Here is a 26411-nt window from a genome sequence, read left to right on the forward strand (position 1 = left end):
ATCCTGGAGTGCAGCCCATGGCTGTGCAGGAGAGCTCAACAGGCCCCTGGCTGTCCACAGTTTACGGAGTAGGGCAATGACTTACAGTCCTATTTGCGTATCCACTACAGAAGTTAGTTTCTGCCAAACCTGGCTTTTGGTCAAACCTTGATCAGGTCTGTGGTGAGGGAGTGGGGATGTTATACTCAGGTCATCCCTTGGCTATTGTGTTGTTTTCCACCTGCACTGAATCCACTAGGAGTCAGATGCAGCCATCAGGACCAGATTCATCCATTGACACCACTGCTGGGAGTTATCCCTTGAGCAGGTGTGCAGGAAATAAAGGCCAGCTTTTGGGAGATGGAGGAACACAGTGCCTCACCTGTCTTTTTCCACTGGTGGAAAGGCCTCTGTCAGTGTTAACTTGGTCAGCACTGAATGGAGAGCAATGACTCAAACTAGAAGTTTTGGATGCAGTTTTTGAATCACCCTTTGGACATTCAAGGCATGCTGTGGTTTCTGACCCACACAGACAAGAGTTTCTCATCATGAAGGGCACCAAAGTGTGCTGTGTGTGGCATTATTTGAAATGTCACACTTGGCTTTCTGTCAAGGGGCTGGTCCCAACATCTTGGATACACTTAATGCTGGCTTACATTAAGCACTTGTTAAATGCATGCAGCAATCCCAAGTGCAGTGTGTATACAGAGTGGAGTACAGGAGCTGGTTCAGAGGAAAAAATGCTTAAATCTTCATAGATTGTCATCCCAAGCTCTTCAAGTACTGGTGATGTTGCACAATACTAAAAGAGAAAAAAGGAAATATAAATGATAAAGTTTCAGAAACTTACTTTGTCCACTGACAGGCTAAAATATGCCTCCTTTTTTATCATTCTTTATTGGAAGGTCAGCCTTTTTTGCTCGCAGTTCAAGAGCTTCAGTGTAATCATAATTTCTATGACATATACAGCTATAGCTACATTTTCATATTTACCTAGTTTGTAAAGTATATAGAAAACCCATCAGATTTGGGATTTCTCATAGAAACAACTAGCAGTAGCCAGTAGATCAATCAGATTGTTGTTTTGGTTAGGATGTTAGGTTCATTTTTTTCATATCTTGTACTTAGATATTGAACTTTTATTTTTATCATGGCTTCATCAGTTGCCTTAGCCTTGGTTTTCTTCCTTCATCCCAGAATATTAGCAATACTGAAACAGGGAATTGCTTCCTGGTAAGTCTTCAGTGTCTGTCTAGCTACAATTATTTTATGCCCTTCTTGAAGTTCATAGTGAGCATGGTCTCAGAAAGGACACAAAGATCTGAACATCAGGTAAGTTCTTCCTCCAAGGTATTTCCCGTATCTGTCCTTAACAACACTGGGCAATGCCAAAGTCTGAATTAATGTTCATCTCTGCTTTGTGTCAATAGGACTCCACCAACCTTACTAATGCTCACTATGTGAGAACTAAACTCTGCTAACCACCCCCTCAACCCCACAATCTCAAATAAGCTGAGATAATATATTCAAAGGGGTAGGCAGGTTAAAATATGGTGTTTGTCAAGTAACTGAGCCCATACTTGTTTGCAAATATTTTTTTAATATGTTTCCTGGCCAATATTAGTATTTATCAAAACTCTCTTTTGTTTAAGTAAGGACTTGCTGCCTCACAGCCTGTCTGCTTGGTCCTGTAGTTCAGCCATTTAGCTGAATGCATTACACAACAGTAATTACTGTGCCAAACCTAACCAGCTGCTGTTTAAATAAGAAATCCCCCGAAATCTAAGAAACAAAACCACTGGATTGTGCCTAGCAATGCAGAATTCGGCAGTGGAGAATGGGGAAGTTTTATTTGAGCATTAATATTCAGCAAAGTAGCAGGGAGACTGGAAATGAATGGCAGAGTAAGCAGCATGTTGAAGAAATGTCTCTTCCAAGTTTATTCCATTGTAAGACCCATTCTCAGTGTAGGGTGTTGCCACAGTGTAAGGCACACAGAGAGCCAAACACTTGGAGTGAACAAAGGCCTGTCTCCTGCTGTTGCTTAATGCTGTAACTTTTATTAGCAGCAAGTGACAGCAGCTCAGCCTCCCTTCCTTTTTCTAGATGATTACATTCTTAAGCCGATTGACTGCAGTGACTAAAGGCAGCTGTTGATCCACACTCTTTCCTCTTACACACACAATGGCACAGGAAGAAAAGAAACACCAGATTTCATGTGTTCAGGAGAGGCTTATGGTTTCAATTGCCTGAACAGAGGTGAAAAATTGTTTGCTATATCAGGAGCCCGGGATCCCTAAGGGTAAAGTTTCCACATGCCTTGCAAAAGCAGGTGAGGATGCTCTGAGTTTGGGAGCACAGAACTGAGCCTCCCCCTAAGTTCCCTTCCCTCTTGCCCCAGACACAGCGGACAGGGAACTCAGTAATAGCATGCATTTGGTTGGATTTGGGCTACTAAGTCATCAACCTGGGAAAACCCCGACAGAAAAAGAGAGGATTCATGAATCAAAATGCAGCCTACATGGTCTTTACACAGAGTTAGATGTAGATGTGTAAATGAAATTAGTTTCCTTATTTTTCTTTTTTTTTTAACCCCCATGTTTGTTTATATGTAGATTTGTTTCCATGCCTAAGTCCAGGCAGGTGCTTTACACCATGCTCAGAAGACATTCAGGGTATCTAAAGTGGCAGCTGTCTTGTCTGCTACGGCTGAGGTGTGCAGTGCCAGTGCACGGGGATGTGGATGGTGTTGAATGGGCAGCTCACTGAACTTGCAGGCCATCCTTTGAGGTTGTAAATAGCTCTATTATAGGGGTTAGTATTGGGAAAGGATTCCTCATAACCACAAAGCAGCTGACAAGCTGACTCTTCAAGAGGTACTACCTTTTAACTAACTTGTCTGTGTGAACTGGCAGAAAATTTTACCCAGGAGAGAAGATGATTGTGGAAGTGGAGATGTAGCTATAATTAGCCAATTAAGCTTTTTTTTTTTTTTCAAGGAAAAACATGTCTTAGATATCACCTTTTCTGCTGTAAATTAGTGGAAAAAACCCCAATCCCTTTCTGCAAAGATTTAGGTGACCAATTTCCTGCTTCAGCCTCTGTTGTCTGCGATGCACAGTAAATACATCAGCTACAGGTCTCAGGAGAGGTTGATCTAACAAGAAGGCTCCTGCTTCTGTCTTATCTCAGGTGGGAGGTAATTTACTGTTTAAAGGAATATCAAAGAGCAAGGCCTCATTTGCAAAAAGAAAATACAAGTGAAGGAAGTGGTAGGTATGTTTTTTCCTTGTGCAAACACTAGTGAGGCAATGCGGCTGTAGCGAAAAGGGATCTAACCGAAAAATTCAGATCTGCACTTTCCTCCCTGACAAAGCTGCAGGATATCTGCTTAGGAGTCTTTCTAGCTAATGCAAAAACACACCTTTCTAGCTAATGCAAAAAGTTCCTCCAGGTGAAATCCAACTGAATGTGTCAAAGACACAACTGCAGCTTTTAAAGGGATAGTCAAAAAAACCCCAAAACTTTGATATCTCCAAATTAAGTTTTCAAGAATGGTTAAAGCAAAACATACTTTTTCCACTGGGAACCTGTGCCATCTGTTTTACTGCTTTGGAAACTGCAATAGGGAAAAAAGTTCATTTTGTGTGCTAAGAACAAATAAGAAATGCTGGTATCCTTACTAACTTTTGCTCCCCCCTCTCTCTCTCTCTCTCTCTCCATATACCTAAGTTCTCATTCATATTTGAGTGACATAAAATGATTTATGAAGTATGGGCCAGATGTACAGTTTGGAAACTGATGGAAAAGCTTCTTGATTCTGCTTTGTGCAGTGTGAAAATGGATTTATGCACAGTAGAAGAACTTTAAAGGGATGACAATTTGACAAGTGACATTGTTGAGGTAATTTATTTAGAGGAGAAAACCTAGACTGAATCTCAAAAGCTTGAGTAGAGTTAAATAATAGCTCACTGGTAAACTATATACTGAGACATCAAAGCACTGCTGGTGTGCTGTCAAATAGGGAAAGTCTGTTCAATAATGAAAAAGGACACACTAGGAAAGCAGGTGACTTTCCAGGTGGTAATAGAAGTACCAGCATAGGTCTGAGTTGGAAAGGCCACAGTCCAATGGACTTAGCACTAAGGAGTGGAAAGATCCTGCTTTTTGTGAAGACACCAGGAAGTTGCTTCATTTAGAAACACCTTGGAAAATTCTGCACCCTTTGATGGAGTGATATGGTAAAACATGTTATTTTAATTTCAACCCACAAGTACCTGATTATAGCTCCTACAAATCTGTTTTCTGTGTGGATGAAACAGATTATATAAGGTGAGAAAGTGTGTAATCACAAAACCTCCTGATGACAATAACCATATAAAAGGGTTGAAAGCATGATTCTACTGCTTCTCTTCACATCACCATCAGTCCACCCCTAGCAGAAAACCCCATCAACTTTTACATTACTTCAAATGAAAGAAACTCAGGCTTAACTTCAGCAGCTCTTGTAGGATATGACTGTGGAAGCTGCTTGTCCATGATGAGGTTTCCAAACCCTTGGGCTAAATCAGCAGCTCTGCCTTTCAGGCAGGAGTGGTGCTGTTCGCACAGTTCTTCAGCCAAAGCTAAAATGAAGTGGCTTGTCTGGACTCTAGGGCACAGGAGCCAAGGATGTCACACTGCCCCGGGCCACACTGATCCAGGCTGCAGCTGCCCCTTGCAGACACTGCTGTGTCTGAACACACCCCCTGCTTTTGCAAGCTGCAGTGATTGTGCTGCCCATGTGAATGGACATACACAGTAATCATTTCAATGGGAAACAAAAATCCCATTCTTGGCAGATGTATTTATTTCATCATTCAGAAGGAGCTGCATCTATTTATTTTGGTTTTATCTTACCAGTAGGTGTCATGCTACAGCAACCTGTGAAAATTCTTGGTGGAGAAGGAGATAAAGTGGTTAAATAAAATTAAAATTACAGAATTTTATTTAAATCATTGGATGCCAGTGGTTAAAAGGGGGGTTAATTTTGCTAGATGCTGCCACACAGACATCGCTCTCCTTGTTTTGGATGTGCTGCAAATGAAAATATCTGTCATTGCCCCCAGAATTTCTTTTTGATGCCTGTGGAATGCACCAGTTTCTCTCCTTCCAAGAATGGTACCTGCCCTTCAGTGGGACACACTAATAATGGAGTGGGTAAGTGACTGATGAGTGACATTGTCTAAAGAAATTAATTATAACCTCTACTTTGAAGAAAGAGATTCAAAACGAATGCCACACACATTTGCTATGTCTAAGAGAAGTCCAAAAATTAGATATTTTTGTCACACACATGAAAGCACAGCTCTCAGCCATGTCCATTTTTGTGATGGCTTTGGTTTCATCCTTCTGGGGGAAAAAAAAAAGGCTGTCTACTCTGGGAAATCAATTAAAAGGAACTGTGATATGCCAGATAGTCAATGAGGCGCCTGCGCTAACGAGGAACACATCCATTCAGAACTGCTGCAAATCACAGCATGACATGAGTTTAATCTCACCTTTCCAACAGCAAGCCTGGTGCTAATGCCAGACAGGGTGTTTAGTTTTTCAGGCTTTTGCCTGCACAGGCATGCTGCATTTTAAGAGTAAAGTAGCCGTGTTTTAAAGTTTGATCTAATTGCTGGCCTAATGACTTCTCCTGAGCACTTCTCCTGCTCCCAATGAAGGCATCTGTTAAAAGTTTTGAGGTGTTTTTTTTGTTTGGTTGATTGGGTTTTTTTTGTTTGTTTGTTTGTTTGTTTTTTTTAATTATTTATCTTAGCCCTTTAAATTTTGCAAAACAACCCCCAAATCCACTTACATCGCATCACATGAAAGAGCCTGTTCCTATTCAGTAAGAGAATAAAAACTGAAGTTCAAAGCCTTATTAGAAATCTAAACCTTCCTTTGTCTACCTTTGCTTGATGTTCTCAGCAAAGTTCTTACTCTAAGCTTCAGGAATTATGTAAATCTATTCTGTGTGTTTTTAATGATTTTTGCAATCCATATTTTGAAGCTATTCTTCTGTTTTTAAGACATTTATGTTTACAACTAAATTTCTAGATTCTTAGAGGGTTAATATGAAAAAATAAATGGTTTCATTAAAAGTATTCCTCAGCACAGATGGAAGAAAAAAGATTTAAGAATATGCACTTCATTTAAGTGAAAACTCCAACCCTGCAAATTCAGTAAAGAGGGAGTGCAAGAACAAACAGAGCATGGAGGTTAGGAAGGTACCATGGTACAGGGCTAACCACAAGGAGCCTGTGAGTGACTTTCAGTCAGGCAAGACTTGATAGAACCTTTTAGTCAGACTCACCAACACCCACAGAAAAGCCCTTCTGGACCTCTGACCTGAAGGGGCTGATCACCCAAGTATTCCTTGAGCGTTGGCTGATAAGCACTGCCATCTGCAGAACAGAACCACAACTTCTTAATTGGTAATACAACCTCTTTGACAAGTGTGGGTTTTACACAGCACACCTCCAACATGTCATACTGTCACTCTTGAAGGAAATGAGACAAGATCACTACATTATTTTGGTACCTCAAAATACTTTGGGAAGAAGTCTGGTCTCTGCTGAATTCAACAACAGTGAAATATTCATGAAGCAAAGCTACCACAGCAAGCCTGCTTGTCACAACTAGCCCACTTCAGAGTGGTTTACCATTTCTTAGCATTCAAGCTGAATCTACTACTTGGCAACTAAATGTTACAAGTGAACATACAAAATTAGCTAGCTGGTTTCAGTGCATGAACACAGAGTCTGCTGCACCCAAACCAAATGCTTACTTTATTTGAATTGGAGGAGCCTCAACCAGTTATGAATGAGCTGTTTTACCTTCATCCTAAACCTGCCAGCCTTCTAGAAAGCAACTTATGGTCAGAGTACATATTGCTGGCCTACCAGCTCAGCTTGGATTGCTGGAAGAGCTATTATAATTAAAGATGTGTTATCAACTGTCCTGCTTTTGGCTGGGATAGAGTAAATCCTCCCAGTAGCAGGTGCAGTGCTGTGGTTGGATTTAGAATGAGAACGATGTTGATAACACACTGGTGTTCTAGTTGTTGCTTTGTAGTGGCCAAGGATCCTTCAGCCTCTCATCCCACCCCACCAGGGAGCAGGCTGAGGGACACAAGAAGTAGGACAGCTGACCCCAGCTGCCCAGAGGAGTAACACACACCAAATGGCTCTATATATCACCTGAGAGAGGGAAAAGAGGGGCAGCTGGCCAGGACCACTGCTCAGGAACTGACCGGGTGGTAGGCAATTGCACACTCTTTGTGACGTTTGCCAAATCCTGAAGCTATGACTGAGGTGAATGCTTCTCATTTCTATGAAGATTTTCAAAGGTCCTAGCCTGAGATCTGCTCTCTGTTCAGTGTGTTCCATTCATTTTCCCATCCAGGAGTGGCCCCAATAACTTTTATTCACAGCCTGGGACAAGATCTGCATAATTAGTAGGTAGCTGTTTCTGATAGTTCATGAATATAAATTTAGTGAACAAAATGTGTGCCCTCTCAAAATGTGTCAAGTTGAGTCTTGACTCAAGTAACTTCAGTCTGCAGAGTCCTTTCAGGGCCTGGTGCTCATCCAGGCACCCAACGCCTCCTGATTTCTGTCATCATATTTTGCCATTCATCCTGTATTACCATAACAATGACATCCTCTTATTGGTGGGGAGAAAGAGAAGCCTAATAAAATTCAGTATCCTTGTTAGTATTCTCATTTTCCCCTACAGAAGGAAATAAAAAAGTGTCCTTTTATAAAGACAAGGATGGGCAGATGGCCCTTTTTAAGCAAAGATAAATTTTCACTGCTTTACATCCTAAAAATGTACCATCTTAGCACAATGTACAGAGAGACAGCTAGTAACCACATTTCTCTCCCAGTTTCTTGGCAGTGGAATTCTCTTTCAAGTTCTAAAATATCAGCCTGAAGTCCCAGTGACAGTGACACTTATACCTAAGCTGTATCATTCCACAGAGATTTTCCAAAAACATCTCAGCCCAAAAATACAGGGAATGCAGCACCCAGCCAAAAGGTTGCTGCGAATGGAAAATTTTCTGTAGCATCATACAGAGCTCATAACAGCCCTCTCCTAGGCTAATAATGAGCCAAGAGATTGGATCCTCTGGGATGCCATCCAGAAGGAATTTAGCAGGCTTGTGGAGGGGATTAACATGAACCTCATCAGGTTCAAAAAGGTCAAGTGCAATGTTCTACACCTGGGTCTGGGCAACTCTCAATATCAATATAGGCTGGGGAATGGATGAATTGGGACTGGAGAAGGACTTGGGAATACTGGTCGATGAAAAACTGGACACAAGCCAGCAATGTGTGCTTGTAGGCCAAAAAGACAAACAACTCCTTGCCTTGCTAATGAAAACTGTGGCCTCCTCTGAAGTTCCCAACACAAGGAACATACAGGTCTGCTGGAGCAAGTCCAGAGGAGGGCCACATAAAATGGTCAGAGGGCTGGAACACTCCCCTTATGAGAAAATGCTTAGGGAGTTTGAGTTATTCAGCCTGGAGAAAAGAAGGCTCTGGAGCAGTCACAGCAGCCTTTTGATACACAGGAAGGACAGAAAGTGATTTTTCACCAAGGTCTGCAGTGACAGAACAAGGGGAAATGAGGGCAATGATTTTAAGCTGAAAGAGTGTAAGTTCATATGGAATTATAAGGAAGACATTTTTTACAATGAAGACAGTGAGGCACTGGAACAGATTACCCTGAGAAGCTGTGGATGCCCCATCTCTGGAAATGTTCAAAGCCTAGTTGGACTGGGCTTTGAAAGTTGTCCCTGCCCATGGAGAGAGGTTGGACTAGATGAGCTTTGAAGGTTCCCCCCCAACCCAAACCATTATTTGATTATATGACTCTGCCAGAAGGTAAATGATTTCTACCTTTAAACTTTAGTCAATAACCATGTGGTAGTTTTTTAATTGACCATTATTTCAAGCCCTTTATCATCGTTTGTAAGGCAGAAGAATGACGAATGGCAGGGAGACTAAATGGGGTATGCTGTCTCCTTGACACCTGAGTCCAAACAAGAGAGTGGATTTATGCCATAGAAATTTCTCCCCAACAGCAGAAGAAATCTGGACTCCATATTCTGTAAACAAACAATACTAATCGCGATTTGTTTAAAAGGACAAATCATATGATTTTATACTTAAGCACTGAGACAAATTTTACAACTCTATGCTAGATATTATATCAAATCCCTAGTTTTATTTCTATTATTACTTATCATTTAAATCAATTAATATATGGTTTCATAAAGTATAATTAGATTGGACAGAGGTGATTTAAAAAAAATTTAAAATTTAAAAAATAGCCCATGCCTCTAATTATTAGAGAATAGCGCTGCGAGTTAAGTATGCCTTGTAGCTTGCAATTTTCAAATATCAGGTGCAGAAAATGAACATTGTTAAGGCTGCCTGCTGGCTAGGGCAGTAAGAGCTTTTCTCAGCTAGAAGCTATTTTTCCTACAAAATATGAGAGGAAATAAATAGGTCAAGCTCGTGGTGCTAAAGCACTGTGATCAGGGAACCACAAATAAAATTAATTTAAAACAGTCAAACAATGACATGTTGGAAATATTAATAATATTTATCCCTCTTATTTTTCCATTTTTTTCCTGCTGCTTTTCCTGCTATGAGTACTCTACTGTGCTGTGAGTGAGCATGAAAAGAAACAGCACCTACAACTGATTAGCGACCCTACAATAACAAAACAGCAGCCTTGCTGGAGAAAAGGAAAAATTATCTGGTATAAGTTTCCAGGGGAGCATTAGGAAAAAATTTAATTTCTTTTCTTGAAAAAAGAAAATCTTGAAAATTCAGTAGCACTGTTTCTTTTTAATTACCTACTGTAATTTACCTCCCTGCTAAGTCAAGAAAAGGAAGACAAACCTTTCCATCTGCTGGATCCTTTTCCCAGCTCTCCTTACACCATAGTTGGCTAACTACAGCAAAGATGTACTTACAAAAAAAGTTATATATATATATAGTCACAATAACTAGAACTCTTACACTGTGTTTCCAGACATCATTAGAAAAAGGAGCACAAAATTTTGCATAGAATACCTTTATCCAGACTCAGAGAAATCAACTGAATTATGTGGCACAACATAAAGTTTCTATTTACAAAGCAGTTAATAATTTTACAGCCTTTCCAGCTCCTTTGTGCTCCTTTGTTCAGTGGTGAAAAAGAGATTTAAGCAGGTAATTTGAGAAAAGGTAAAAAACCATTTCTGCACCCTGTTGTACAACATTTGATTTAGTCCTGACCATGGAAAGGGGTCAACAGACCCAGGCATTCACAGGTTGCATGGCCTGAAGCAACCCATTTCTCTTTTTGCCTGATATTTTTTAATGATATATCATGCCATATGACATCATTCTTGGCCAAAAAGACATAGGGGTAATTGGGGTGGGATACACATCCTAAGTAGCCATTGCCTGGTGATCGGCTGGGTGTCACATCTCCTGGTGGGAAGTGATGAGGGACTACTTCTGCATCCCTTTTTCTTTTTCATTCTTCACTTAGCTTGACCCAGTTTTTCCCCTTGCTTTTGCTCTTTGGATTTTTTCTCTGTGCCACTGTGGGGAGGGAGTATGAGGGTGGGTAGGGACTTACCTGTCAGCCAGGGACAGCCCACCACAGCCTCAAGCTCTTGTAGGTCATGGATGTGCATTTAGAAATCCTTGCTATAGGATTGCTCTATTCTTCTGGCCTGTTATATCTAGTACATCTTTATCTGTTTTACACATTATTCAGAGACAGGCTACAAGGCCAGATCTTGTCCAGCACAGATATTTTATATTCTTACATATTTAATCCGGTAACCATCTGTATGACATTGCTTGATTTCTCCCATTATTTTACAATTCTTTTTCACATACTGGCTTTTCAATAGTGGGTGGAGCCTGGACTAGATTCTGACTTCAGGATCTATCAAAATCAGCTTTTCTTTACATAGAAAAACATCTCCCTTATTAATGCCTCACATGCCTTTCAAAGCCAGATTCAGAGGAGCTTCAACAAATTTATGAGGAGTCTTTTAACACGGTGCTAGGCACTTCGAAGAAATGAAATTGCTCCTCATTTTCAATGGAGTTTTACTAACAAAATCTACCTCCACCTACACTGCATTCAGCAGTGACTCAGGCCATTAGAGCAAGAATATCCAGTCATTTTAGTATAACTCTGTTTTCCAATTAGTTTTATAGCCACAGTCACGTACATGTTCACCAGCTTTCCCTCACCCAGAAAATTCCTTCTCTGGAGAGGATGGGCAGCTTTAGAACTGTCAAATACTTGCTTACCTCTGTATATTCTTTCTGTAGCTTCTAATACTCAGGATGGATGGTATGGTGGTGCCATCCTTCAACGACAGGCAGCAAGGTGCCAATCTGGAAAAAAAATGTCTAACTCCAGATCTCTTTCCATGTGTTCTGACTCCAGTTTCCCAGCAAGCATTGAAAGCAGTAAACCAATCTGATTAAGTGATTATTAGTTGATAAGCTGGCCCAATTGTCCATTCTCATAACGCAAAGGTGAATCTAAAGGTATTACCCACAGCTGTCCATGAAAACTACCCTGGAAATCAGGGAGAGAAGAATGGATGAATGACTTGTCTTCCCAGTGTGTTTGTAAGCCTAAAGAGGCTCACTACACTCAGACCATGGTCAGATTTGGTACTTAACTCTGCAGGGAAGTTAATGGACATTATGACATTTTTCCACCCTCCCTCCCTGCCCAACAATCCCTTGGAGACTAGAGGTCTGACAGGACCACTCACCAAAGAAACTCCAGGATAGCTGGAAAGATGTGAGGCTGTTTTAAGAAGGACCAGCACCTGCCAGTCTGCACTGATGAAATGCTGTAGTGAGACATCCACCAAATTTGAAGCACTAGTTTTGTAAAGATGTTGGATACAAGGGTAACGCTCTTAAGCCTGAAGGCAGGCTTAAGCAGCCATACTCAGTGGACAGAGACATGCTGGTAGAAACTAGCCTTATCCTAATAGCAATATTTAGGCTGAGGTAACCAGGCCTTTGTTACAAAAGATGTGGATGAGAGGAAGAAAGGGTGCCTGAGCAAGACGTTCTCCCTTGTGTTTTTATGGCCTTAGAAGGTTCAAAGCAGATACAAAGTAAGGGGCTTTAAGACCTGGGTTCAAGAGGACAAATTTAGTTGCAATGCTTGGATCTAGATTTTCACACACAAAAATGGACAGAGGTTTATGGTCTCTCCTTCACAGGATAGGTCTGAATTTCAGTACCCTCTTAGAAGAGGAAGTTAAAACTATAATTGAATCTGTCATTGTTCCAAAGAAGACATTAACAAACCCAGTACTTAGGGGTAGAAACAGCTCTAGAATAAAAACTTCCATCTGTCTGATGGAATTTGGTATAGACAAAACACTTGAGGACTCAGTTACTGTTAAGTATCTGTATAAGACTTTAGAGGATATCAATTGCTCCTATGATTGAAGGAGACCCTAAATATTCCAGAGGAGGCACCCAGAAGAAGAGGATGTGTGTAGAAGACATAGTGTAGAAGACACGGACAACTATCAAAGTAGGCTGGGAGTGGAGCTGGAAAAAGGGGAGACTAGTCATGGGCCTTGAAGGTTGTAAGGTGACCCCAAACTTTCCTACTTCTACCACGAGAGAAGGAGTAATTGATGGAGAAGGAAAAGGAGTCAGAGGACAGAAAACTGAATTAAATTTTTTACCTCCTTGTCCTCTAGCTTCTTGGCCTTAGCTGGATTTAGCAAAAGAGCTTGAAAAGTGGTGAGGCTGCTCAGCTGAGAAGGACTCCTGGCTGGCAAACAGCCTCTTGGACAAACTTCTGGTTGCTGCTTAGTTGGCAGTGTAAGGCACACTACCCTGCACAACAGGACCAAGGGAACTTGGAAACTTAGGCATACCTGCCACTCTTGTCTGTAGAAGATGTATGCCAGAGCATTTTTGGGTGAGGATGACACAGTAATCTGGCACAAGGTACCTGCTTCATCCCTTCCTGGCATGCAGGAGACAGTGTAGATATTTGAAAGTGGAAGAGAGGAAAAAGGCTCTTGGGTCTGAAGAGGCTTTTGAATTCCCCGTGAGACAAAAGCTAAGGCAACGTAACATCTAGGGCAGAGATGAGCTGTAGGCTTTCAGGGGCAGGGGGGAGATGATGTTAGAAACAAATGCACCTCCCAAGCGATGGGCAACAGCTGGTAAGGATTTCCAACAATATTCTTATATCCAAGAATAGGGGCCTCTAAAAAGACATCTAATAGTTTCTCATCATTAGAACAAATGTAGAGTGGCAAAATGCTGTTCCCTCCAGTCAACTTTAAATTATATATGCTAGTTACTCAATCCTAGTGGATTTACTAAGTAATATTGAAAAACTATGTTTGAGGGACTGCATGAATTGGACTGGAAAGCCGTTTTCCCTGTTTAAAGACCATTACAGTTATAGCTTTAAATGCTATTCTATTTAAATGTTATAATGTTTCACAATCATGTATTTAAACACAGAAATCTGTTTATTTACCCAAACAAAACAGAGGAAATGATTCCAGCCCTCAGGTTTTGAATTCTCATTTAAATATGTGAACATGAGTCCACAACTTAGAGATGTTTGTGTATCTATGTACCTCCAAAATACTCATATTTCATAGGCTTTTTCACATTAATATTCACCAACAGTATCACAAAAGTTCTTTTTCTTTTACATAACTGTAAGCAACAGTAATTCTAGAAACACTAGAGAAAAAAAAAAGCATAGCAATGTCCACAGTTACAAGAAAAAGTGCACATTACTTGGTCACAATCACAGTCATTACTTGGAAAACTATATGTAACAAGTAGATATAAAATATCACTGATGCCTTAAACTCATTGTCAAAAACGGAATTACATAAAATTTTGTACATGAAATAAGGCAAATTTAGGAATGCACAAGAAACTTGTTATTCAACAAAAGCTAAACAACAGAACAGATAGTACAATAAGCATAAACTAAAGTACCTTTTTCTATATACTTAAAAAGAAGCCTGCCATAGTGCACAAAGAAAACACCATTAATGTGTAATCAATATTATAAAATAGGAAATAGAGGGGTTAGGAAGAGTGGGGAAGGGGAGAGAAGAGTTTTATTATAGTTGCAGCTGCATCCACTTACAGTTTTGTACAGGTTTTAGCTAGGCCTGGGAATTATACAAATTATACCAGAAGTGTCAATGACCTTCCCTGGTAAGAATTTTGTTTAAATTAAGGAAAAAAAATAAATACACACAAGAGTGCAAATTTTCAGATTGTCACTTGCAACCTCTTAACATTCATCATCTACATCCAATCACAACTAGAGGGACTTGTATAAGACAGCAGCAGTGATCATGGAGTCAGATGAGCTCACCATAAGAAATCAAATCATCTTTTTTTTCTCAACGATATGTCTTTTTTAAAAAACGCTCAACTCTTTATTAATTGCTAATAAAGCTGCAATATATTACAGAATGGAGTTGAGAATGGCATGAATGCAGGAAATGCATACTTCCTTTGGAAGGTATTCCATAGATGACAATTTACAGTACACAGGGGAGGAAATTATCCAGCATCAAGAGTTACTCGTTGTAGAAAGAATATGAAGTTGGGGAGAAGGGCACAGCCAAGGATTCAAGAGAGGAAGGGGGGACTTAAAATAGCTCCTCAAAACATTTTCAGGACCAGTGAAAAAGTTTACCAAAGTAAAAATGAAAAATCTTGAATGAAAACAAAAATCTTTTGTTTCGTTTTTTATAAAAATTACATTTTTTTAAAATACAAGATCCTTTTAATTGCAATTGTGCCCTGTAGCAACAGGACATTTGGCAATGTTTTGCCATATACTGCAGCTTTAAGTCCAATGAGTCAGTATCACATTCCACTAATATTGCACTTGGATCTTGAACCACTTGTTTTAAAAAACCATCACAGCATCTTCTGTTTCCTCCACTTGTTAGAATGAGTTAATTTCTAGCCACTTTTTCGATATTTATGCTGACACACTAAAACAAAAGCAATAGCCTGGACACAGTAAAGTACCTCGGAAACACCAGAGGTCGAAGTTCACTTGAAGCACCTTAACACATCACTTTATGGATCAAGAACAGTGTGGCATTATGGTAATTAACTCTCCTAAAAGACTGTGCAGTAACTGAAGTGTGTGCTCTGGGAAATCAAAAATGTCATTAGTGGAAATTCTGAGATAAGACCAGGCCGGTGTGAAGGTCACATGACTCAGTTCTGCTGCAAAATAAGGTTTTCCAGTTCATCTGCAGAGCGCAACAAAAACGCGGCTGACTCTCGGTACCCCGCCACAAGCTGCCTCACTGCGTTTATTTCAGTCGGGCTCAGCTGGGGTCTGGAGCTGGAACTACTGGAGGATCCAGAGCTGGTTGCTAACTGCCTCTTCATACTGAGATCTGTTGGACCTGCAGACAGTAAAGGGAAAGAAAAGAAGCTTCAGATCAGCTGCCAGAGATGTTTCACAGGTTTGTAGATACAAATGAAGAGTAGTAGGACCTGCTGTCAGCTGAGTGCAAGTAGCAGAAATGAGCAATAACTGTTCTGTTACCAGTCCCCTTGACAGGAACCACAACAATTTATTTATATAATGTATCACAGACCCCACTAACAGAACATGAGGGGCAAGTCCATTGCCAGCAGAAAATTACCCTCCAGGAGCATAGTCCGAGAGTGTGAGCCATTTGCACCCCAAGCCCTGTCCTGGGATCTGATAACGGTAATCAGGCAGAAGATTCATGTCCTGTGCCTCCCCCAGCTCCAGCTGCCCTGGTGGACTTCATGGCAATATGCAAACTTGCAATTTTTATCACAGAAAATCCAACTTACATTCTCTAGACAGCTATTTTCACATTTTATGCTTCAATCAGCATGTGGCCAGATTGAATCCCTTGCAGACATAGATAAATGGTCATCCACATGACTTGCCTGACGCTGTCTGATCACTTACATAAATAGCTGCTCATGAATGAGATTAGGCTGGTGACAATCTGGCTGCCACAGTGAGGAGCACACTATCATCTGTGAGGGCTGCATACAGCTGGCATCACATTGCAAGGATCTCGTAAGGCCAGAACAGTGACAAGAGATTCTGCAGCAATCACCATGCTGTTGTATTGGCAGCTCACAGCAATATGCTTAGCACTTTTCTTCAAAAAATATTCTCAAGACCATGAATACTTCAGATGGAAGACAGCATTCCTGAGGGCAGTCTGCAGGTTACTGACTGGCAGAACATCTGCCATCAAAAACTTTGGCTTTGTGTGGAATTTCCCTGGCTGTTTGATCAGTTATTAACCAGCTAAGACCCATGGTGCTTTAATGAAGTGTTTGTAATTTCCACTTAACATGTTTTTTCTTCCTGGAGTGTAAATTTGGACAGATAGAATTGAACTGAGGACTTTTTTGAACATATATAGAAGGGTATAGATGGCAATTATACCTATTAAACAATATACTTTGTGAAATCTGGGAAATGCTGCTCTCTCATTTTGACAGCGTAGCAAATCTATACTTCCAGCAGGCAGAAGATCAGAGTAGCCAGACCCTAATGTTAATACTCTCCTGGAAATTGGGATTAAGATATCCAAAGCAATGTATCTTGCTTTCCTATGAGAAAAATGTCACTCTTCAATTTGACAGGTACAATATATGTCAATGCCAAGATTTTCCAGCAAAGACTGGAATAATTTTAAAATTTAGCATATTCAACTGTGGAACACAGAACACACTAATTCATACTGTGGAGGTTCTCCTAAATAATCCCACAAAATGTATAAGATTCAAAAACATAGACTCACAACCATAAGCACTAATGGCAAGAGATGTCTGATTTTCAGAAGCTGAAGATCTGTCATAAACCTTTTTTAATTTTCTTTTTTATAAATCTGTGCAGAGGTACAGATGAGACCACACAAAAATGTGGAGATTGCCATGTCCCTACAAAAACTGAAGTTAATGAAAAATCTCCCCTTGAGTAAATAAAAGCAGAGCTGGGACTATGAAAAGAAGCTGCTCAAACAGAAAGGGTCCTATTAGATCTGATTTCCTACTGCACAACTAGCATGAGTAGCACTTAGCCTTGCAACTTGTATTATCTGCTTTTACACTGGTATAAATGAACTGACTTTTAAATTACTTGCAGTGTACAAAGGATAAATTAAGCATAATTAGCTCTGTGATTTGTTTGGTGTGACCGCACACTGCAGGAAAATGATGACTGTGAAGAAGCTCAGAAGTTATTTTAAAATAAAATCTTAAACCAGCACAGGGAAGAATGGTATACCAATCATAATGCCAGTTGGGCTGAACGGTTGTACGGAGCCATTAAAGACTTCTATATTTATTGAGGCAGTAGTGAAAAAGCTGCCACTGACATATTGAGGGCATTGTGCTCCATATGAACCTACTTTAAGTTTTATGTTCTTTCCTTGACTTTCATTCATGTCACTGCCAAAAACACTCACACAGACACACACAGACACACACAGACACACACACATAGACAATATCTGGCAGAACAGAGCTTCTGCAGCAGATAATTTCATTTTATGAAATGTAACAGAAGGGCTTTTCCCATTGTTAATCCAGATTTTAAGTGACAGAATAGTATATCAGTTTATGTCATTCATAAGTAGAATATACATGGAAAGGTCATACCCCTCAGGTTTTCCTTACACAAACTGATGGTGACTGACCTGAAAGGAAAACTAGAAGACCAGATATCCAACATGCACAAATCAGTGTATAAGTCCTCACAAGTCTATAGGGTTACAGTTATTTACATAGTCCGAAGATCTGGCTGGCTCTGTATTCCTAGATGTCTGGATTGACTTTCATAAAGAAAGTTCTTTAATTCTTCAAAATGTTTTTGTTTGCATCCTGAAAGTACTGGAAAAAAACAGATGGCAGTCTGCATACACAAGGAACAATCACAATCCAAAAATCCTCTTGGTCTGGGAGATTTCTGTTGTGTAAGAGCTCTTTTATACAAAGAAAAAGAAGACATCTCAAATTTTAATGTACACAGTTCCTTCAAACTACTTGGTGGGGTTTTGGTTTTTTTAAATTTTATTTACTAGGAAATGGGATTTTACTTCACTCCCCAGCTCCTGCCTTGTAGTTAACAACTCACAGTGCTGTCTTCCTTCCCCCTCAAAGAAAATCCCCTTGAGGAAAAAAACAAAGGGATACACACACAGAGAAAAGTTTCATAGCTATAATTTTGGGACACTGAGAACACCCATGCCTTTTCAGGAAGGGAAGCTGCCAGAGGACTGAACAGGAAAAAAATATCCAATACTTCATGTGGAGACAAGAATTTTAGCTTTTAATTATGTTATGTGACCCCTACATCTCACCTCTAAAGCTTACCTATGACAGCCCAAGCTTTAATATCTGGAAGAACACCTCACTCAGAGATTAGTCCCAGGATGTGTTATATTGGTCTCGGCTTTTAACAGCTATGATAGACAGTCACTGGCAGTAATAGAGGTTCTCAGAGGTTGTCCAGGCTGCTGAATACTAAAATATTGTAACTTATTTGTAGCTTCATCAGTCATACCTGGTCATTTAAAAAATAAGGAATAAGTGCAACCTAGAAGTGCATTCTTGTAGTGTAAATTTTTCCCATTATGCACATCAGCTACTGAAACATGGAAACCTAAACCTTATTCATACCTACCATATCTCTTTAATCAGAAAAATAAGTCACAGCTATTTTGAAGGCTTAAAATAGCTGGTTAAGGACACTTTATGTACATCTATCTCCACAAGCCATCACTACAGGTTACTAAATCTGGAAAAAGCTGAACAGCTTCACCATCATGTCTTTTAATAACTATCTTTACTTTCTTTAGTGTATTTACCATAATTTATTAAGCTGCCAGGAACAAAAAAGAACTTGCAAAGAGGGAAATCTGTATATTTTTGTCAGGTTCCTTCAAGATGTTACTGCACATTTTAGCATACTGCTTCCTATTCTGAAATACTTCAGGACTATTAAAAATTTTGATTGCAAACATTATCAGGTTCCACGATGTCTGCTGAGAAGAAAATATTAAGCATATATCACAGAGATTAGGACAGGAGAAGTCTTATTTCCATTTTTTTTCTTTCTCTTAGAGTATATTGGCATAACATGAAATTGTCACCTTCCATGTTTGTATAACAGCACAACATTCTCCCAAGCAGTGGATTCAACAAATTGCTGAGACAAACCCTTTATTTTATACTCTTTCAGAAGGCTAAAGTATTGTTCATCTGCCTCTTTTTTAGGCCACCTGATTGACACTTTAACATGGGAATATTTTTAATTTACTATCTCTGTCCAGTTACATTGACCTAATTTCCCATGTGAGGTGCAATTGTTCTTGTTGGAACCACATCAGGCTGAATATGAAAACTCTAAAAACCCACTCCTCATGTGCTAGACAAACATTTATCAAACTAGCTGCTAGACATGTCTGCCATTAAATACACTAAATACATTGTGGAACAAATGGCTTTTTCTGTAAATTACAAGACTTTAATGGAACTAGTTACTGCCTCATGCAGTACTCATTACCAATGAGATTTATATCAAATTCCAAAATACGGGTGAGATGTAGATGTGTTGATACTGATTGCTTAGACACTATCAACTGTCTCAGCAAAATTCCTTTAAGAATTGTATGTTGTCACTGGGTAACTACCAATCTTACAATTAATAACTATTGAAAGAATAATAAATGTGTCAGTGACTCTCAAAATGGTTATCACTATTGCAGATAGTAACGTAGAATAAAACATATTTTTTAAAGTTTTATGTGCTTAAGCATCTACATTCATTAATAGTTAAGCAACCTTTTTCATCACTGATAATACAAAAGCACTTATTTAGAGAAAAATACATTTGCCCATGCTTTGAAATCTCTTGTGTGTAACTTTTCTATTGCACCTATTCTCCTCTTCAATTTTTTCCCCACGAATGGCTTTAGAGGAGAGGTTTGACTACATTCTTATATACTGCAATAAAACAAAATAGAACAAAAAACTTATCAAAGTATGCTACCTTTTCTTTCCAAATCAGATGTATTTATTGTAATAAGAATGCTTTATTGTGATATTATGTATCTATCAATGCCTCTTTTCCTCCTGCCTTCAAACATAGAGCAGATGTTCCTAAAAGTACTGTTTCAAGTGCCAGGAGAAATCAAGAAAACAGGGACTGATGAATTGGAGCTTTTAAGCACCTTTCTCCCTTCTACACCTCTCCCTCTGGAAGACACATCTTCTGCTACTTTAGACAGCAGGGGAAAAATGCTGTCTTGCCTGAGGAAAGTGATATGAAAAACATAGAAATGCCTACAGCCATCATTCATTTTCAGTGATCAGGAAACACAGTGGTCTGTGATTAAAGGATTATGTGAGATCCTCCCTATCCACCACAAGAGACTAATTATGAGGTGTATACTGTGTTGCCTTAACAGTTGTCACCTCAGCTTTTTGCAGAGGTAGGAAAGTAGGATACTGCCCAGTACATTCCATTTCCATCCCTGCAGAGGGAACAGAGTAGTACTTGCCTTTGCCACATGTCTGATAATTTGAAGAGGATGAGGAAGGAGGAAGAGGAATGTGGGGAAGGTCTTAACAGAAAATTCAGCCAGCATTTTCTAGTAAGAAAGTCACCTATGCCAAAATACAGGTCAAACCATTTAACTTCTCCCAACCCCACCTTTTGGGTTTTCAAATGGGATTAAACATACTGTCCCAGGTTCCTACATCTATCACCCTTGATCTGTTTCTTCATGCTCCAGGCTCTGTGTTAGAGACAAACTGTGTTCTCTTTCCCCTCTCTCTACTTTCATGTCATCAGGGTAGCACTGAGAATACAAAAGACTGTGCAAGAGTAGAGGTATAAAGAAGATCTGGAGAGGAGAACCACAGCAAAAACCCCATTTAACTACTACATCCTGGCAAGCCAACTTATGAATAACCCACTCAGCACTTTAAAACTAGCTACACATTGGATATTCATATCTGTTGGGACTTTTTCCCCCCCTAGTTTGCCACCAAGAATATCACCAAGTTTAACATTGGCATCAATCATGCAAGTGCCAAGATTTTACAGAAGGTTACAATTTGACCAAATTTTTGGATGTGGAAAGGAGGTGCCTTCCTTCCCTGTTGTCTCACCAACAAGTAGACAAGAGTGCTCAGAACTTCTCTCCCTGCTGCAGATCAGCATGGTCATGCAGATCCTTGGAGGTCAGCAGCACCTGCTCTGAGACGTTCCCCCAGCTACCCCATTGTCTTCAGCAGGGCTGCATCATCTGCAGGACCAGGATGCAAAGGACCAGGAAGGCTGACTGGCACATGGGTAGGAGGCCTGGCTAAAGCAGGGAAGAGCTGAGAGGGCATAACCTCTGGAAGGGAGCAGCAGGGAGAGGTGAGCAGTGTGGGGGAAGTCCCTCAGCCATCAGCTGGGCCATTAGGCCATCATGGTCTGCAGGCCTGCCGTGGGAGAGGAGGCTGAAGGAGAAGCCTGCCGGGGACATGAACTGCTGTGGTGTGAACATAATGGGATTCAGCCTAAGAACTCACCTGAGCTGGAAGGGGACTGGACGTTCGTGGTGCCTGGGATGCAGTGCTGAGTTGTGGCTGTGGTGGAGGTAGGCTGCAGATCTGTGGAGAGAAATGGAGACACAACACTTTGTCTTACTGTGACATGAGGGCACATTCTGCATGACCAGCCCAACACAGAGTCTGAAATACTTTCTTTTTACATACACAAAAGGAACTGATTGACATTTCTGGCTAGAAAACCAGACAATGCAGAAGAAACAGTCCCAAATCACCTCCAGGCAACCCAGCTATGGCAGCAGAAACACATTCCGCAACTCTTACAGAAAATGGACTTCAGGAAATGAAGCAACTGCAAACACCATGACTCCAAGGAGCCCAACATGACTTCAGAGAGTGCTGACAATCAGGAGAGGGCAGACAGCAATCCATTGGACTGTAATACATGGGGAGACAAGCCAGTCCCACTCCCTCAGGCAATGCTCGGGCTACATGTAGGGACTTCAACAGCTCCTGGTGGTATCAAGAACTTTTGCTCCCAACATTATCTCCTGTCCTCACCCTCCTGCCCTCAAGCTGGACCCTCTTCTGAGCTCAGTCCAGGAATGATAGAAGGGAGACAGCTGAAGCCTTTGTAGCTGGCTAAGAGCTGGCAGGAAAATTTGTTTCCATTCAGTGAGCTATTGCACCTTGGAGATTCTACATTCAGTTCTGTAACAGGAACTGCATTAGCCTTAAAAAAGAGAGCTGTGGAAATCCACCCTTCTCAAAAAGTAGATCTCCTTTACTATCTAAACAAATCAAATACAACATGATCAAAGGCTTCTCCCCAGCCCATGTACAGGCTGACAGAGACTCTTTCAACCCACAGATTGCAGATTGCTTGGTGAATTTTTCCAGCCAAGATGGATTGGCCTAAAATGTTTAAAAGGAGGGGGGAAGGACACCTTGGTGCTGTAAGACCAAGTCTTTTCCTTCTGTGCTTTTTTGCCAGCCCATAATAGAGGAGGGGTCATTGCACAAGCTGCTACATTCTGTTTGCTCATATTGAGCAGTTCCATGAAGGCTTGCCCCATGCAGTTGTGTGAGGAGCTAATTATGGCTCTGTAATTAGCCATGTGGAATGACTGACCTCCCCATGAGGAGGGAAGCACTGCAACAGCAGGCAGAGAGAGGTCCCTGAGCCAGAGCCACCAAACAGTTGGGAGAACAGATAGCTAAGTCTGTAAGGTCGGAGTAGGGGTGAACTTTATATGGAGGAAATAGCCAAATTAAATGAGACACAGAATACAAAATACATACATCAGCTGGACTACTAGACAGACAGTTAGTTGGACATTAATTATTATATTTACTGTGGGGGAAGGTCGGGAAATAGGTAATCAGGCAGTGAGTTTTAGATAGCTATTGCAGGTATTGCAACATTTTTTTTTTTCTGTTTTAGCAGGTACAAAAAACCCAGACCTTATTTGTTTATATATGCATTCTGACTGAGGTGTGTATTTGTTTTTACACTAGGAGAACATCTATAAATGTCACAAGAACATTTGATAGGTTACTATATAGAAAAGGAATTGCATTTTTAAATTAGTTCTTAGCTGCTGAAAACAATTCACAAGTAAATATCCTGTTCTCCAGAGAAGTAGCTCATTAACCATTTTAACAGCCTTGCATGTTTGGAACAAGAGTACTTGAAACAGTGTAATGACTGCAAACAAGGGTCCAGTGAGGTCTGTCAGGACGGCAATGCTTACCCCTGTCAACTGCAACTTGAACCGCTCCTCTTGTCTGCCAATGGACACATCAGAGAGGACTGACAGATTCACTGGCCTCCAAGTCCTCCCATTTCTCCTGTGGGGAAACCAGCTACCAAAGCCAGAGCATTTTACCCTTAATATCCGAGAGATAATTAGGTTGGCACCTGGTTGGTTTTGTGTCAATGAGACTAAGGAATGGATGGAGTTGTCTTTCCACAACTTTCTTCATGATCTTCCCCAAATGGCAAGTGGATCACAAATCACCCACCTAACTAGACTGTCAGCATCAACAACTGATTTCCAAGTCCTGACACACAAAGATTTTGACTTCCGGAGTTTATGTACTTTGACTTGTATAGGATCCCTGTGGAGAAGACAGGCACCTTTGCACAACCTTCCAACCTCCCACAACCATATGGGAGAAGTGCAATGGCTTACTGGTTTTTCAAACTAAAAGGACATACAGACAAAATTGTCCAGTGCAAGTAGGGAAAGACCAGGAAGAAGAAATGTTCGAGCATATGTCTGTATACAAACCTGTCTTGAGCTTTAATTGTGAAAAAAGCACCGGAGTCCTCTATGTTAAAGGCACAAAAAAGATGTGGCTTCTAATCAGAAGGCAAGACAAATTGATGGCTAAAAATGCTGGTGGTTGGATGGTGGGTGCTGCTGCCTATTATCTGTTCCCAAAAAACCTCTCCTGTGATGCCACAGATGGCATTTAATTTGTACATCATTTTGTAAAATTGCATGCTGAAGCGACATAGAATACTTTTGCCTAAACCCCACAAGTCACTGCAAAATGCTAGTTATGAAAATGTATCCTATTACAAGAAGTTTGAAGGGAAAAACAAGTACACAAAACAGTTGTGATTTCTCATACTTCAAGATTATATAAACCAGGACAATATTGATGGCTTTTGCTGACAAATAACACATGGGGAGCTTAATCCTACTCTTACTTGGGTAAAAGAGCAAATGCCAACTGTTTTCAGTGGGAGCTGGTTCAGATCCTCTCTGGGCATAATGTAAAAGACAATTTTAAAAAGTTCTTGTGCATTTTCGCAAACAAACCCATATTTCCAAGGCTTGTCTTACTGTTATGAAAATATTTGATGAGAGACCATATTCAGTGCCTCAGATGTGCTCTTCACATGTATGCAAACAATTGTAATCATTATTCACACCGAGTCAAAGACTTTTGACAACTAAAGTATTACCTATTTAAAGACTTTCAAAAACTTAGCACAAATCATCCACAGACCTTTGAGAATTTTGCAGGCAGGGGATGAGGAAGAAGATGTGACTGAAGGTCCTCAGCACACCACATTCCAATAACTCCTTGCAGGCTGCAGCCCTGGTAGCATTTTAAAAATTGCTGAGCATGCCGAATGTAGAGGCTGTAACTGGGCAATTCTCATCTAGGCTGTCAGCTGCTCTACCTGAACTGGCACTCTTCCTTGCCAAAGAGGGATCAGCCAGGACAAAACACCAGGGATTTCTACATCCTCTGAGACTTTTCTTTAAATACAGTCCTGGGAATCGATAAAACCTCAGGCTTCCAGATGAATCGCATTTCTCTGACAGAGAGACAATACCCTTTTTATCAGAAGGGTATTGCTCTGCATTTGTACAAAATCAATATGAGGGACAATTTGAAACAAATACTACAATTTGCTTACATTTTTATGTTACAAAAGCATGCTGATGTAAGAAGAAAGGAACGTGATCTAAATAAATTACACCACTTGTTTTTTCAGAGGGACGTACAACCTCATGGTGACATGTTTACCTTATAATTTTTAGTATAGGGTATAAATGAATATGCTGATTTCACATTTAACACTTGGTATGCCAGATTCTTATCTGTGGTAAATTAAAGTAGCTGGTGAGACCCTGTGACTAACCTATGTCAATTCATTTGTGTTACACAATATGGAGTTGCATGTTTTGAAACTTGAGCCAAAAATATACTAATGGCCTCCTTTTGTGATCAGTGTAGGAGAGGACAGTAGTGATAAGGTCCTATAAAGTCATGCAAACAGATTGAAGATCTAACCTGGCATTGTTTTTACTCAGCTTTGTTAGAGGCTTATGGTTCAGTCTTGCCCTGTTGTGTATTAGTCCCTTGAAGCTGGAAAGAGACTAGCATGCAGGGAGCAAGTATTTTGCTCAGCAGTAGCTGTTTGCAGGATTTTGCTCCTGCTCATTATGTGATAATAGCCGATGGCTATTGAACCCCATGGACTAGCTTTCTGTACAGCAGGGGGAAGTACACATCAGCACATACACATACAGCCACAATCTGTAAGGAAACTCACCACTACTAGAAGCATCATTGAGATTTAGCAGCCCACCTCCGAGCCCTCTGTAACTATGGTAACTGTAGGTCCCGTTGCCGTTGATGTACAACACCTCCTGCGTGCTGGAAACAGCTGATGTTGAGTAAGTGACCTGGGCTGGCTCCTGTTTGCACTGCTTGTCAGCTGGAGCAGCCTCATCCTGCAAAAAAAAACAAGAAAAGGTTTGGAATTATGGTTACATTTCACCTTGCACGTGAAAGCCTTTTCCATTGTTAAGATTCTACATCTATTGCTTTCACAAAAGTATAATGCATGTTAAACAAGCAAGGATATGTTTCTGATTTACCAAATATCAGCATAAAAGAAACTATGGAAGTAAGTAAGAATACAGGTTTCCTAAAAATCTGAGAATATTCATTTATTTGTGCTCCACAAACCAGCCATACTGTTTTTCAAAGGAGCACATGTACCCTCTCACCCTGAAGAGCTCACAGTCTTCTTCAAAACCCAACTCTGTCCAGAATAGTGGGAAAGGATAAGAAACAGCCATTTCCTGAGTACTGGAGTGACTCTTACAAGTCAGAGAATCTTATATTTCTTGATAAGCTAAACCAATACAGAATGCACCATCTACTTACTTTGATGAATCAGTCTCAGAAATGACAGAAGAAATAGAGGAATGGAATAAAACTGCATTCCTGTGTTTGGAGAAG

General features: G+C 40.4%; 1 protein-coding gene and 1 long non-coding RNA gene across 10 annotated transcripts in view; one reads left to right on the plus strand and one right to left on the minus strand.

Moving 5' to 3' along the window:
* Nucleotides 1-26411, plus strand: part of LOC135278668 (uncharacterized) — a 36329-nt gene that overhangs the window by 2030 nt on the left and 7888 nt on the right. For both annotated transcript variants that reach the window (XR_010346126.1, XR_010346124.1), the window contains one exon: nucleotides 5088-5178. This is a non-coding gene — a long non-coding RNA (uncharacterized LOC135278668). The remainder of the gene's footprint in view (nucleotides 1-5087; nucleotides 5179-26411) is intronic.
* Nucleotides 13537-26411, minus strand: part of NOL4 (nucleolar protein 4) — a 189405-nt gene continuing 176530 nt past the window's right edge. For all 8 annotated transcript variants that reach the window (XM_064385243.1, XM_064385248.1, XM_064385237.1 and 5 more), the window contains 3 exons: nucleotides 25717-25897; nucleotides 21660-21740; nucleotides 13537-15484 (listed from right to left, as the gene is read on the minus strand). In XM_064385243.1, the coding sequence (XP_064241313.1) occupies nucleotides 15291-15484; nucleotides 21660-21740; nucleotides 25717-25897 (456 nt within the window). In that variant the 3' untranslated portion in view covers nucleotides 13537-15290. The remainder of the gene's footprint in view (nucleotides 15485-21659; nucleotides 21741-25716; nucleotides 25898-26411) is intronic.

This window comes from Passer domesticus, chromosome 1 (genome assembly GCF_036417665.1).
Source record: "Passer domesticus isolate bPasDom1 chromosome 1, bPasDom1.hap1, whole genome shotgun sequence".
Lineage (NCBI taxonomy): Eukaryota > Metazoa > Chordata > Aves > Passeriformes > Passeridae > Passer > Passer domesticus.